The 16,231-nt window shown below is 36.5% G+C and overlaps 1 protein-coding gene across 2 annotated transcripts in view; it reads left to right on the forward strand.

Annotated features, from left to right (window-relative positions):
* The first annotated feature begins 2,029 nt into the window (after positions 1 to 2,029).
* TENM1 (teneurin transmembrane protein 1) overlaps positions 2,030 to 16,231 on the forward strand; it is a 254,601-nt gene continuing 240,399 nt past the window's right edge. For both annotated transcript variants that reach the window (XM_009275367.1, XM_019471028.1), the window contains exon 1: positions 2,030 to 2,246. In XM_009275367.1, the coding sequence (XP_009273642.1) occupies positions 2,030 to 2,246 (217 nt within the window). The remainder of the gene's footprint in view (positions 2,247 to 16,231) is intronic.

A 16,231-nucleotide genomic window follows, 5' to 3' on the forward strand; every position in this document is an offset into this window, starting at 1 on the left:
TGACAGACTTGTCAGCTGGCCTTAGTCTCTGGCAGACTGGCAGCTCCTTAGTTTGTCTTTTTAGTTCGCTCTCTCTTGAAGAGTTTTTTATTGACTTCGGCGCTTTCAAGCCCACTTTGTTGAGTCGGAGATGTGAACTGTGGGGTTTGTTTGTTTGGGGGGGGGTTGTGGTTTTTTTTTTTTTTAATGCTAGAAGCTCTTTATCCAGGTCCTATTTGTTTCTGAAGACCTATTCCATCTCAGGTTAAATGTGTGGATGAAACTCCCTGAGATTTTGTGTTTCAAGCAAAGACGTGTCTTTAACCTCTTTCTCCAGACAGCATCCTGTAACGTGGGGAAGGGAAGGCATGCACTCCACAGTGTTACTTCTGCCGTAGTGGTTGGTCTCCCTTCCTGCCATCCCTCCAAGGGTTCTGTGGGCCTGGATTTTCTTCTTCCATTACTATGTTAGAAGCCTTAGACTCTCTTCACGCCATGCGCAGTGTTTTCCACTCTTGCTCAGGAAGGTGGTCCTTCCAAACATATTGGGAGGACACACAAGCAGGAGACGAATTTTTGCTCTGCTGGAACCCAGTGACAGCTACCGTCAGTTGTTTCTCAAAAATTCAGACAATTTCAGAAGTTAAACTCATCTCTACAGCCTTCTAACAAGAAATGCTTTCTGTGGGCTTTTTTAGGTTTACCTTTTGTGTGTTTTCACTTTTTCTGTGGTTGCTTTTGGAGATTCATATTGTATGCTCACAGCTGGCAGTCCACGGGGTTAAAAGTCCTTGTTGCAGATGGGAAATGGGCTGATATCAAACTGGGTATTAATCTTACTTCCCTCTGCTGCTGACCTTAAAATCATTAAGAAGCTGTGAGCAATTGCTTTTAATTAAGCAAAATCTCTTTTAACGTCTATGTTTTTGGTCTTCTAGCAATAATATTTACAGCCACCTTTTTTGTTACATTTCTTTTTCTAGGTTAATAGCATCTGTTAATCTTAAAAAAAAAACAAAAAACAAAAACAAACAAAAAAAAACACCAAAAACCAAACAACCAAAAAAACCCCAAAACCCCCCTAAATTTATTTTAACAGAGCTCCCTGTTTGTGAACCATGCTGCTGAAAAAGGTGTGCCGTAACCCCTGTTATTTCATCACAGCCGCTGCCTTAAAATTAACAGCTTCATGAAGGCAAGGTTACAGGACAAGTGCACCAGTTGCATGTGCAGCTGCAACCCACTTGATTTTAATGATACTGGATTTGAACATCATTTTAATGATATACAAAACTGCAAGCTGTAGTTTGGAAGGTTTCGTTGAGGATCAGTATAGCCCCCATGTTGGTATGAGTTTGGACAGGAGATGCAGAGGAAAAAGGGGGTCGTACTGCAGGGTAGAAGCTTCTTCCTGTTGAAATGTCTGCACAAGCTAAAAGGAAAATGTCCATTTCTGAACCATCGTATGCTCTCGTAGAGTAACGCTGTGGTGTATTTTTGTTTTTGCTAAGTCTGGTGGTTTTCTAAAGTGTGAAGTCTCTTATTCTTGATTAAATGTAATTTAATTTACAGCAAAATACTTCAAAAGAGTGAACTTTCTGTTTTCTAGGCTTCATATTTTAAAAGATACAAAATGTTATTTTCACTTAAGATGAATATGCATCCCTTTAGAGAAATAGTAACTGTTCCGTCTTAGCTTTAATACCAAATATAAGTTTTTGTAACATATTTTGTGCATAAGGTACAGTTATTGCTTGGTCTAATGGGATAGTGCTTAACATTTGGTTATATATTTTTTTTTCAAGTTGCTGTTATTTTAATTATATTTTTTAAAAGTAAACCAGTAAAAGAAGACATGTTCAGATTCTTTCCTGGATTATAGTGATATTAATACAATTTAATTGGTTTATATCAATTAAAAATAAAATTGGGCCTTTGTGAGTTAAATTTATATATGATATCTGAAATGGATTTTTTTTTTTCCCTAGGACTGTTTCCTTAAGGAGTTCCAGTTGCTTGTTTTCATGACTTTGAGCCTATTTAATCAGAGATGGAGCAGATGGACTGCAAACCCTACCAGCCACTGTCAAAAGTTAAACATGAAGTGGATCTAACTTACACAAGTTCTTCAGATGAAAGTGAAGATGGGGGAAAGCAAAGGCAATCTTATGACTCAAGAGAAACTCTGAATGAATATAGCCAAGAGCTAAGACTTAATTATAACAGTCATAGCAGAAAAAGAAAAACCATTGACCAGTCCACGCAAGGTAAATTGTTTATTTTATCTACTAATTATGGTTATTACTTTCTGATTACTTACTATGAAACAGTATCACGTTGTCAGCAGACAAGCAAACATCTTGTTTTCAAAGGCCTGTAGTGACAACCCACTTTTTACCTATTTTTAACCATGCCGTAATATCAGAAATTTCTGAAATATTTTTTTGAAGTAAAATTGCTTTTCTAGCAGCATGCACTGACTGGTATTCTGGAGACCATCACATGATAGCTATAGATAAATATTTCTTTAGTAGTAACTATTCTTCTTACTAATGTTGACTGATTAATTATTTACTACCTTTGCATATGTTGTGTACATTCTGATATAAAATCAACACTGAGTTTGTAGGCTATCTCTGCATATGCTTACAAAGCCTATGAATGAATTCAAATGTAACAATTCTCTTAACAAAATTTCTAATCGCATAAATAACCAAGTAATTTAAAAACTGAAGATAATTACTGTATTGTAAGAAAAAAGCCAACAGTTAAGTTTCTTTTTTAGCCTTTTGCATGATATGGACAGAAGTCTAGGACAAATATTTGAGAGCTTATGATGGTTGAGCTAAGGTTAGGAAAAGCTACTGCTTGGTTAGAGATAAAAGCTAAAAACTAAAGAAATGGAAGATAATGAGCAGAATTTACTGCAGCATTCCCTGATAGACTGCTGCTCGTGGAAACCCACGTGCTGCATGTAACACACTTTGTACAGACAAGTGGCTTATCTGTTGCCTTTAGCTCTGTCACAAATTTGGGCAGGATGGTGGGGCAGGGAGAATATTTTTAGGAATCGGAGTGCGTGTCAGAAGCAGCGAGAGTCCTGTCCCCTTAAACGTAACAGCAACAGGGTTCCAGGGGCAGTCACTCCCTGCTCTTCAAGGAAGTGGTTAAATTGATCCATTATAGTGGATATAGTGTGGCCAGTACTTCTCAGCTGAAAATTTTGATACTTATTAAACAAAACCAACAAACAAAAAACACAAACAAAACCCAACAAAAAAAAACCTACACAAAGCAACCCAATCCCTCACCGCTCATTCAGAAAAGCCTTCTCCAATTTTCTGAATATTAAAATATTTGTTTTTACAAGAAAATAAAAAATAGGCTTTTTGAAGCTGGAAAATTTGTCTCCTCTGTGATGTGTAAATTAATGCAAAAACTAGAACAGCTGTGCTACATAGCTCTTACAGCCTTTTTGTTTTTTACTGCAGATATTCTGAATCAAGTTACTTTCATAATACTGGTGTTGTCTGAAAGTACCTATAATTCATGGGAGAAATAATACCTAGCTGCCAGAGATAGCCTCAATCCATGTACATATATTCCCTCCATAAAGTTACAAAACTGCAATGTTGGGAAAGAAAAAGTCATGAATACAGATTTCAACAAAGTATGGTATAGAAAACTTGACGTACGTGTTTGATTCTTTATAAATGACTTGATCTTGAACATGTTATGAGAGTTTGGTTAACTAAGATATGGCTATATTGTTGTAACTGGAGATGATGTAAATGTACTGTAGATCTACTTAAAGCAACTGCCTCATTACTGATAACTGTGGCTATGAAAGCATAACCTCTGCATTGACCTAGGTCTCTGAAGAGCTCCCTGTTTGCAAAACTTTGCTGCTATCGGTATTATTGTTAGCTGTAGCATCGCTCGCTTGGACACATAAAAGGGTTGCAATCACTCTATTGTAGGCATAAGAAACCAGCCTGTGTGTCATATGTCGAATTTACTCTTCCAGAACAGTGCCTCTGAAAGCAATCGCATTAATAATTTTGGAGAAATGGTCAAATTATTGTGCGTTTCTGCAAGAAGTTGTCAGGCGTGAACTTACCTCACTTATTCAGGACTGGCCTGTTAGGAATCAGATTTATGCTTGCGCAGGCCAACAAGTAATTTACACTCATGTTGTAAGATGATTTTATTGGAAATGTATGCCCCAAGATTCTTCCATTCAAATTAATTTTTATGAGATACTGTATGAATTTGCAGATCTTCTATTTTAAAAGCATTGGTATTTTTCTTCTTGGAAGCAATACAGTCTTGTACTGCTTCAAACTGCAGTATGAGGCTTGATGTCCATGTTCGCAGAAAATCACTTAAGCCTCTACGGTAGTTTGTCAATATGCAGGGCAGCACTTAAATACTTGCTTTACCTCTAGGCACCTTCTTTCCCGAATTGTCTAGGTCAGTATATTATTATTTAATATATACTCCTTGCTTTATTGTGTTATTGAGCATAAAAGTGTTTTTAAAAACATGTGTACCGGTTTGTAAGGACAGAGGTGAACTTTGCTTTTTGTACTAGAAGTCATAGTTTTTTCCTGTGACAAATTGTTTGGTATAACTGAGTTAGTTATTGCGCTGCTAAGTATATCTGTTTGGCTTCCCGGGAATTCATCCCTATATCTTTGTAGTGATTTAAATCATACAGTTTTCCCTTGCCACAAATTGAACCTAAATGTTTAGCCTGGCAAGAAACATAGGTTTGAAATATGAAACTGGTTGAGCTCAAAATTCAAACAAGAGCAAAAAAGTTTGGAAAGCCGAGTGTAAAATTTCAGACTTCAGCCAGAGTTTGATTTGATTACAGTGCTAGTGCGTTATTTCCAAAAGGACACCAGGTTTCACGGCATGGGGCCTGGGAGTTGGAGAGTTCTTGGTGATTCTTGGTAGTTGCTCAGTCAATACCAGAAAAAAATCAGGTTCAGTTTTGGACTCTGAATCTGGCATGTATCCATAAAACTGTAGATTGAATTTGTTTTAAATCCATTCTTTTCTAAAATTCCTCATGAGAATCTTTAACAAAGTTTTTCTCATGTTTGGCACATCTTTGGAATGTAAAAAAAACCCAAAAAATCAAAACCAAAATCCCCACAGTGCCCCTTCTCAAAGAGATTTGTTCTGCAAGGAGAGCGCTGTACCATGCCGTTGCTTAAAACTATTGCATAAAAGAATTCTACATATTAAAGCTAAAGGGGCATCCGTAGTGGTATCCCCAGGTAGTGACATAATATTCTTCTCTAGCTACTAGCTACAACTGAAATAGTACCCTGTACTTAATGTGTGATGAATTAATGGATTGCAGAGTGAGGATAAAATCCATGAACTTCATCCACGAAAGGTGTGAGAATAGATGAGAAAACAGACACATAGTAACAGTCATGAATGAAGTGATAAAGATGAAGGGTGAGAGAGCAATCAAACGAGCTCTAATGATGGAATGTGAGAAGAAAATTGTTTCAGAATACAAAAAAATAACGAAGAGAAGCTTATAACAGGAAGAAGCGTAGGGGTATCTGTATTGATCTAGTTAGTTTTGTGAAAAGAATCACCGATTTAGATGTTTATGGAAACTGGAAGAATTTGTATTGGCTACTTAAGCGTGGCAGGATATAGAAATTAGACTGGGCAGTCATGTGAATTTAGTAAATAGCTTCAGAGTAAAATGTGATTTATTGCTCAAAATACTGATATATCTCAGCAATTCCTGTGAAGATTTTTGTTATGAGCAGATTGACTATTTCATTGTTACTATCAATATTGAGGATTTGTTTCTATGAAAAGTTTCAATTGGAATCTGAGATTATGTAAAATCATTATGCGTGGGTATTTATGTGTTTGCATATATAGACAATCTGTATAAACCAGAACTCTACATGACATGAACTCAAAGGAAACGTTTTCAGAGTTCTTAAATGTATCCTACAGAATTGAATAGCACCGTTAGTATTTCGCGAAACATTTTTTGTGTCAAAGTTTTGTTTGAAAGTCCATGTGATCTTGCAAATTGCAAAAATTTTTGTTTTAAAGATTGAAAACAATACCCAAATATAGAATACTTAACTGCTTCAATATTTTTGTACTCCTTACAATTCCTGAAATTGTATCTCAGATCTTACTCTTCAAAGAGGAATGGTTTATCTCAAATCTTACTCTTCAAAGAGGAATGGTTTATTGGTTGGTTTCACATGTCTTATAGATAGGAATATGAAAGAAAGAAAGAAAGAAAAAAAAACCCCAGTAAGTATGGAATTAATCTATTGATTAAGCAATGATTTCTAGGTTATATTCTTGAGGTCTAGTACTGATGTCCCTCACGGAGAGTCCAGTGCAAGATAAATTGTGTCTCTGGAGTTACTTGCATCAGAAACTTGTAGTTATCTGGCAATTCCAGATTTAACAAATAACACCACAGACTGTTTCAAGCTGAGCTAAGTTTTACTGGCCTAACAACTCAATGTGAGCAGATGCAAAACTCTCCTGACAAAGCGTCATTGACTCCTGAAGAGTCAGTGCTAATTGCATAATGTGTACATCTTAAAATGCATTCTCTTAGTCACTGGAATGTTCAAACTCCTGTTTATCTGAAGATATGTAAATCTACAATATCTCATCCTGGCAAGAACATCTTATGAAGTAAATTCCTGGCAGACCCAATATCATATAGTTTGGGGATATTGGCAAACATAGTAAATTAATTCTTGGAAGAATCGGTAAACACAGTGTTTTGTACTTGAAAGCGATGGGGTAGAATTGGCAGAAGTCGTCAGAAATGTCGTTCTTGCTAGGAAACTCATTGATGGACCTCGCTGCGAGGAAAAAAGTTCTCATAGCTGTACCATACATAGATTGCACTTCTAGCTTATTTGCGACATGTTTATATCATTAGAACTGTTTTCTTCCACAGTTTTCTCTGTTTCCACCAAAGTTAATATGAAAGGATCTGTACTCTACAAATACTGGCAGTACAAAAAAGCTTTATGGCTTTTAGGTTAATTATAGATTTGTAGAAAACACTAGTTTAGAGGAATGAATTCCTGATAGGATAAGCATCTGGGATTGAGTCATTGGCATGATAAAGTTTATTGATCGTTAACAATATGAGCATACGGCGGTAAATTTCTGGTTAGACAAACGTGTATTTCCTGGCAAGATAAATATATTGAACTGCATTATGGGCAAGGCAAACTGGAGTTATTCCTAGCAGGAAGATCCAACAGCAAATATTTTCTGGTAAATCTGTGTGAAAAAAATCAGCATTACTAGTATTCTAGGAAATGACGTTTTAGAGTGCTTCACAAAGAATTGACCTTTTCTGCTTTTAGCCCAAGAAGTAAGGAAAACTTTTTTGTAGGACAAAAGCTGCAGATTGGTAACATATTAAACATTTTGTAGAGAAGGTATAAAAAATTATCTTCAGGAGCAATAGGTAAACAGATCCAGCTAGATGTTCAGAATCTTCCTTGAATGAACTCCATTGGCTTCAGGAAGAGGCCTGGGTCACAATGGGAGAAAGCTGTGCTCTTCAGCCTAAGGCTGCTTGTGTTTCATCCTTGATTTTTTTAGCTTACTGCTGTTGCCATCCGATTCTCATTTCTGCCCTCTGTTACGTTCCAGAAATGGTGGGGATACGTGGGCCATAGAAACGTTCCAGTGCTGAACTGTTTCTCCTTTCCCTAGAAAGGAGAAACTACATGTGGGGTGCAGAAATTGGCGGTCTGTTTTGCTATGCTTTAAAGTTCAGCAGATTTAAGCTTACCAGGAAGGAAGATTTAAATGCATGTAACTCTTAAGATCATATGAGCAGTCAAAACCAGTTTTACTTACCATCATAGACATAAATATGAGGCGTGCTGACAAGCACTGGTAGGAAATCGTCCTGTCAGGAAAATGTCATGGTGTTTTTTTGTCATCTGCAAAGTAGCAAAAGCTTTTTATATAATAGCCATATTCTCCTCTGATTTCAGAATTATGTAAATCCATTCAGGGCAGCAGATCTGCTTTGCGTCTGTACCAGGGCAATGGAGAATTGAATTTGGGCTGTATATAGCATGTGCTTTTTGTTTCAATTACTTTATTTTTAAATGACGTGTAAAGGTAAATAAGCCAATCTTTATTAGCTTCTCCCCTTAATCTGTTATGTATAATGCTAGAATAATACTCTAACATACCACAAGCTTGTGGTCTTGTGAGCCCTCCCAGAGGAAATGGATGCCAACAGAGTGGCTGTGATGTTTCAATGTTTTAACAGAGATTTGGAGCACTTTTCTGGGTGAATTTAGGACTCTGTGCTTTTAACTTCCACAAAGAGTAGTTAATGAAGGGAAAAATTTTATCAGGGGGCGTCCTCAAACTCTTCTTGACATTAAGAAGGTAGAGCTCGAGTGCTATCAGGGCTAACCTTGTGGTCGATGGAACAGGGTAGAACAGTTCAATATAGCTCTACCTGCTAGCTGCATACTTTGGAGCCTTTGCCAGTAGTATTCATGTGATAAAGACGTATCAAAATAAAGAATATTATAATGGCTATTTATTGACCTGTAAACAGGACACAGTAAAATGCATTTTTTATGTTTGCAGCTGGAGGGGAGATCATTAGTTTCGAAAAGGTCAAGAAAAAATGTAAAATGAAAAGAAAAAGTCTCTCTTAAAAGAACTACTGCTATGCAGGCTTTTAGAAATGTGGTAGTTTTGAACTCTTCAGCTGGGTAGTTATTTACTTCTCTTGTTCCCAGTGTTTTCTTTATGATGAGATTTGTGGGTTAATGAAGGATGGGGTTTTTTTTAACCTTTAAGCTGCATAATTTGTTTAGAGCTGTGCATTGAGTTGTTGTGGAAGGTGATTGTAGCACAGTGGAATGAAGCATTCCCGAGTTCTGGAAGAGGAAGGTAGGAACAGGCTGATTACAAAGGAAACCAATTATTTTTGCAAGCACTTTTCTTGAAATTCTGTAATTTAAGGAAGAAAATACAAAAATAACATAGAAGACTTCTGGTAACATACTATTACTAGATAGGGCTTTATCAAAACTGTTGAGGTATTTTGTAATATAGAATCTTTTTTCACTTGTTTTCAAATGCCAGACATCTAAATTTTAGACTTTTCATGTTGTCGGCAACATTATTTTGCTGATTTTAGAAAATCTTCTGAGAACTTAAGCATGTTTTGTACCTGCATGCTTTAGAGCAGGGACTTGAAGCGTAATGAAGAAGTGATGTCTGTGTGAGGGTACACAATATATCCCTCGTACTGTCTCATGAAAGGGACTCAGCTTTCAGCAGAGGGTGATTTAAAGGTCCTTCAGATTTCTGGGCTGTATACTAGCGGAAGGAAGCGATAGCTAATAAGCTCCATCTCCTGCTGCTGTACGTTACACCATCTGGTCTGAGTGTTTGAGCTTCATGTTGTTCAAAAAAAATTACATATGAGGCAGAGTAAAAGACTCCACACTCCTAAAACTTTAGTGCATTGTCTTCTCCTGTGTTCCCTTGCAGAAATAAGGATTCCTGGTGTGCTGTGCTGTGCTTTGTTTGGCTAGTTGTGGTCTAATCATGGTGATGTTCCTGTCTCCCAGACAAAAACAGTGTGATGAGCAGTTCCCTGTGGCTTCCTGGACTGTGGCCTTCTCCTCTATATGGGGAGTATCTGCAAACTCTAAGGAAAGGAAAAGCTGCACTTAGATTCAGACCCCCTCTGGATATTCTTTCTTGATTTGCCAAGTAATTGGAAATTTCTCTCCTTGGAATAACTGGGGTGAGGAAACTGTATGTTTGTGGCTTCATTTAAAATCTCACGGCGGGAATACTTTCCCGTCCCCTTATCAAATCAAAATACATGAGCAAACTGGATGTGCAGAGACTCTTCCCACAAGGCTGAAGTGGGTGCTCCCTTCCTAGATCACAACTGTTTTACAAAAGCTTGTAACCTGATGTTACCATTCCTGTAATGCTGCTTCCTATCTTATAATATCGGCCATCATCAGTGAAAAAAATGCCTTGTATGATCCAAAACAGTTTCATTCTCATAAGTAATTCTTTTGATTTAAAAAGCGAATATCTGAGAGAGGGGAAGAGTGGGAAAAAAACTACTGAGAAGGGAAATAAACTAGAGAAGGATCACAGTGCATTTCCAGTCCCCTGCTAACAAATCTCATCTAAGGAATAAAAAAAGCATTCTCCAAATGTTACACAAGCTTAACAATCCATTTGTCAGTGTACAGATACAAACGACAATCCTAATTTCCATTCTCTTCTCTGAATCACCAATTTTCTATGGTGTAAAATGCCAGAAATCATAGAAATAAAAATCAGAAGGGGAGAGTAACCCAGCCAGTGTAACAGAAACCGAGATACAGCAATCCTTACAGTAACCTGTGCCCAGTGCAAATGAAATATCTACAGCAGAGGCTTAAACTTTTGAGTTAATATGTTTTGGAATTCTGTTTGTCTAAACATGAAATTACATCTGTAAAATGTTCTCGCTATACTAATAGAGCCTCTTCCTATTACACGACAGGTCTTCTTGGACACTTTTAAGTAAGTTAAAACCAAGGTATGAACAAACATCAAGATAGAGTGACGAAGTGAGTGTTACAGAACATGGGAACCAGTGAACAGCTCTGCACTTGTCCTACAAGCCATTTAATACACATACTCTTGCTGTGTCTTTTATGTCACTCTTTTTGAAACAAAGAAGAGCTGTCTTGTTTTCTGGAACTAGAAATCTGGTTTGCTTATCTTCTAGAGCAGATGCTGAAACAAAATAACATTTCTTCCCAGGATTTCTCAATTATGTATCTGTCAGAAGATTTTGTACCTCTCGAAATAAAGAACTGTCAAGAAGTAGCTCAGTGAGTCGATGACATTGCTGTGTATCTGGATAAACAGCAGGGTGGGTGTATCCTAAGTCATTTACAGCTCAAATTAGTTTTTCTTTTGAGAATGAGACTCAAATACTTCTGAACTTAGTTCTATAGGTATTTATGTGAAATAAATTTTGACTGTGATTTGAAATCTAAGGTGCTCCTTTCAAAGTTTCAGTTTTATTGGAAGCTGCTCAAAAATCAGTTTCCTGGTGACTGTCACTCATTAGGAATGCTTTGCAAGTGGGTGAAGTATCTTTAGCTCAGATGGAAAAAACAGCATGGAAGGAATAAGGTAATGTTTAACACCAGCAGACCGATTCTTTCACCACCACCACCACCCCCCAAGCACCAGTTATATAACAAAACAGTGAATACTGAGTAAGGTTGATATAGTCACTTCCAGCTGTAACCTCAGGAAAAATAGTCTGAGGACCTAGAAAAGCCACATATCAAAATATAAACAGTTGCTGTGAAAATCAGCAAGAGATTGTGAAGCCAGCAAATTCAAATGATAATATTAGTATGGTGACTAAAGAGACATAAATGTCAAGTTTTGTAAAGTTTTTTGAAAGATTAACTGTGCTTTATTCAGTATTAATGTAGTGGAATTCATAACTGCTACAGAAGTTGCATCTGTAAGAAAGAACATGAGCAACTGGACTGTCTTAAATATTGTGCTCAGAAATAGGCTGTTATAGAAGCCCTGGTCTTTTTTTCTGATAACTGAAAACGGTAGTATCTGAAAAGCTAGATTCAGTGTTGCCACTGACTTAATGGACGTAAGGTGCTTAGCTTCACACACGATTTTTGAACTGCCAAGAAAAACTCAATCATGTGAGCCAGGACTATTACCATGCTTTACAGACAATAGAGAGCTGTAGAGGAAGCTGTTATTAGCTAAAGAGAAGCAGCATCAGGTTACGCTGCCCATGGCCCTGGAAGTGGGACAAATCTGTCTTTGAGACTGAGGTGCCAAAAACACCCTTCCTGCATACCTGGGAGTGGAGAAGAATCTGGACCTCCCTGCTGTTAGCGCTTTCTTAACATGGAAGCATAGCGTGAACTGTGTAGAGCTTTGCTTGGAAAGAAACTAAATGGGAGGTGCCGTATTTCATGGTTCAGCCATTGTTTATATCACTTTGCTAGTAAGGCATTTTTCCTGGAATTAAAATAGTAGAAAACAAATATAAGGAAGAGTGAACCAACTTCAAAAACCTAGAGATACTTAAGGTTATTCCACTTTCCTGTAGATGGCATTTCCAAACATCACAAAGCATGCATAATGGGACCACATGAATGTGCTCCTGCTGCCTTTTGGACAAGCAACAAAGCAATAGAAGTGACCTGCTAGAATGGGTGGAATGTAATCAATCCTCATGATTACAAAAATGTGCAGTGTTTGCTGTTAGGAGGCCACCATAGAAGGAAAAATTAGTGTAATCTTAAACATTGAGAAAAATTCATTGCAGATTTATGAACTGTTCTGCAAAACTTCTTTCAATAAAATTGATTTTAGTAAAGCTATCTGAGGTTAATCTATTTTTATTTTTATCTGTTTTTTAAATTTATTTTAATTTTAGTTCTCCCACTGAATGGAGAATTCTTTATTCACTGGATTTGCCACACTCTTTCTCAGTAATTCATACATAATTTAAGATTACTTCTATTCAAACAAATGACGATGCATTGGTCTAAAAGTGACCTAAGTAAGGGAATAAATGGCCCAATGTGCTTAAACTACAGGATTTATCAGAGGGTTTTATTTACGCTTCCTAACAGTTCTCCAATATTGGTGGTTTTGGCTTCCTGGTACAGGTGTACAGTTCCTATGGACAACAACGTAAGCAGCAAAATATTTGCCAGACATTCTTAAGGCTCCCTTGCTTCTAAATATTTTAGTAGGGTGAAAGTGGTTGGTGTTTAGAAGTACATAAAAACTTGAGTTCCTCTTCATTTTAAATTACAGAGCAAAGATTATTCACATATGATTTTCTTAACAGCATAATGTAATAAAATGTATCCTAGAAGTAGATTTTGTTATGTATAAAAGTTATAGAAATGGAAATGCAGATAACAGTGAGTGATCACTTATGGGGATGTTAATTTCTTAATTCACTCAATTTATTAGTCATAATTTTTTTTTCTAAGTCTTAAAAATGGAAGCTCACTTGTGCTTTCACTGATTAACCGTAGAATTTTGTACTTTGGCATCATGCAAGAGGCTTGCATGATTTACTTCAATATTGTTCAAGAGAGACGTAAATAATAAAAGTAAGCATTCATGATAACTAGAAACACAGTTAACAACATTAGTGCAGAAAAGATGTAATTTTCTTTTTTCAGACGTTTTTGTGGCCTGTGAAACATGCCTGCACTTTTCTTCGGGATGAAAGTTTTAAAATTCTGATCAAAGAGCAACTTCAAATATTGTTTAAAACATTTGCACTCAATTCAATTTGAACATATCAAACTTCTTCCTTCTTTTCGAACACTTGCATGAAATTTAATGATGTCTGCTAGCTTGATCTCTTTATTTCACCATCTATTGAAGAAAAACAATTCTGTAACTTCTTATGCTGCTGTAATCAAGACAAGAGAACTTTCTAATTTTTTTACAAAAATCATATCAGGACACTGATTATGTGGTTGTCTGTAATGTAATTTTGGGACATACTTTTAATCCTTCCTAGTAATGAAATTAAAGAAACTGATTGTTACTTTATAATTTTTAGTAGAAATCAAAGGATTGTCTATTGCCCTACATAAAATTAGTTATTCTGTTCAGCTGGAGGCAGGAATTAATCTTAAAATTTCTCAATAATATTTTCCTTTTGTTATTTCTGTGGGAGTTTTCATATTTGTTACTACAAATGTGTGTATAAGTACAGAAGGGTATGCGTGTAGTATTGACATAGTACAATACAAGTTTTGTATTGTTTTTTTTTAAGGTGCGGTCTTGTACCCTACTCTGTTTAGTCCAGAAAAATAGCCGATTTTTTTTCTGAGATTTAGCTGTACATATGGAAATGCAGAATATTAGAGGAAATGCAGAAATCAGAAGTGTGTGCACCTGTGTGCTAACTTCAGACCAATTTGGGGTTTTTCTTTGTAACTGGAGTCAGTTAGTAAGAGTTTAAATAGATAAATATTAGAAATGTTGTCTAATGGTTGCCCCCAGAGGTATTCCCCTGTGCTGCTTGGAAAAGGTGTTATTAATTTCCTCACGCTCTCGTTCCTTTTCTCATTTTGTACTTAGGGATGGATTACAAAATCTGTTTATCTTTGGCTCTCTGGAAGGAAATACAGAATTCATGAAGAGAAGGGCATGGTATGAAAAAATCCTTGTATTTCAGTTGAGAAAGGAAAAAAGGAAGTTATTTGCCTGCTCTGACTGTATAAATCTTCATTCATGTGAGCATGTCTTGGATGACCATCTCGTCTGTTACCTGTTGTAAAAATAATGATGAACACACAGCACCTATCTGCATTGACAGCACTCCTCCTCCCATTGTGACTGCCATCACATAAAGTGTATCTTTGTTCCTTTAAATGTATTTCTTTTCTCCTCCTGTGTATCCAACTTTTCTGAGTCAGTTCTATATTCAGTATTATTTAGTGAGTTCTAATGAAAAAAGTAAAATGAGCGAAAGAGTAATAAATTTACTGGAGTATCTGTTTGCATGATCTTACTGAGTACAACACAGTTTAATGTCAGAACACACTCAACTTGTGTCTGTGACAAAGGACAAAGCATACCCTTCACCTAACCAGTTAGCACAGGCAAAACTTTCAGCATTATACTACGTCTACAGGTAAAGCTAAAACTGAGTACACGAACTTAGGCATCTTTATTCAGGAATGCATCATGCCAAGATGGTATTTTGATATGCTGCTTGATGGTTTTCGTTGCTTCCTCAACATTTAAACTTAGCATGAGGTATTTTCTAAGATATTTTGGGAGTTTTATTGATCTTAAAAGTTCGTTTCCCAATGGTTAAATTCCTTAATAAATTAATGCATTAATTTTTATGGGTTTGGGCTGTTTAGTCTTAAGAGAAACTATCTGACATGCAGTTTTGTATTTTACTTTGGTCTTTGGATTACAACTGTTTCTTTTCTGCAGAATTTTTCTGTGAAGATACAGGAGAAAATGAATTTTATATTTCTGCTTATGGATAAAAATATGAAAAACACAGGTCTGTTTTTAATACTAATTCTGTATGCAGTCAGTCCTTTGACTTCACTAGTCATGCTACTGTAAATCAGAAAATAATCTTTCTGTCTTTAACAACAACAAAGTACATTACAAATTACAAATTGTAGCATGTGTCAATACTTAACCTTGAGTAGTGTTTTGTCAGAAGTGTAAAATTAGTTGTTTTGGAAAGGAAATATTTGTAGGATTTATTTGGTTAGTTTGGTTTGCATGCAGATTCTCAAAGGATTAATCGAACTGTTGATTCTAGGGATACAGTTCTTCCTGGTATCAGTGAGAATTATGCTTACGGGTATGACATGAGTTTAAGCTGATATTGTAGTAGTGATTACTTAATGTTTGCAATTAATTGTTGGCTATTGATCTGTAGAGTTAGGTGTTCGGGGAGAAGGATGCTAATAGTTTGCTTTTATTCTATGCTTAGAAAACGAATCTGCTTTCAGACAATTAAAAAAAAAAAAACAAACTACTTACTGAATTATTTGTCCATCTTTATGTCCTAGCTGCTGGATCGGACTTTTGAAGATCTCATTGGTGCATGTTTTTAAAGTATCTCTTGGCTCCTTCCCACACTTTTACTACTTCAATGGTACTATCCGGTATTAAAGTTTGGCTTGCTTCCCAGGGATGGCACAGGGACAGGAGATCAGTGATAGCTCTGGTCAGCGGGCTGGATCACACCTGCCTTCCGTATGACTCCAGCACAGTCATACAGATGGTCAGACATTGTGTATACCTTTACCACTGCCTTCACCGCAGGATAGGTTTAGTTACCATTGCTCACTTAAATATTGCTGGTTTGCAGTTAAGGGTTGTCATAGCTTCACTCCGTGCTGTTTTGGAGCCAGAAGATACAGGCAGTGTTTCCTTTTTCCTTCATTGTCCCGTTGGACTCCTCTCTGTGTTCTCAAGTCTCTCTTACTCCATGTAGCTGTTCAACTCATTTTTGGTCATGAAAGGAAAGGTCCTTCAAAATAGTCCAGTCTGCTTTCTCCATTGCTTTTTTAAAAACATCTGAGGACTTCTGGCACGCAGACATTTTCTTTTAAGTTTTTCCTTCCAGTCTGGTAACGACTAGTTTTAAAAAAAAAACAACAAACAA

This window comes from Aptenodytes forsteri, unplaced genomic scaffold (assembly GCF_000699145.1).
Source record: "Aptenodytes forsteri isolate BGI_AS27 unplaced genomic scaffold, ASM69914v1 Scaffold143, whole genome shotgun sequence".
NCBI classification, from domain to species: domain Eukaryota; kingdom Metazoa; phylum Chordata; class Aves; order Sphenisciformes; family Spheniscidae; genus Aptenodytes; species Aptenodytes forsteri.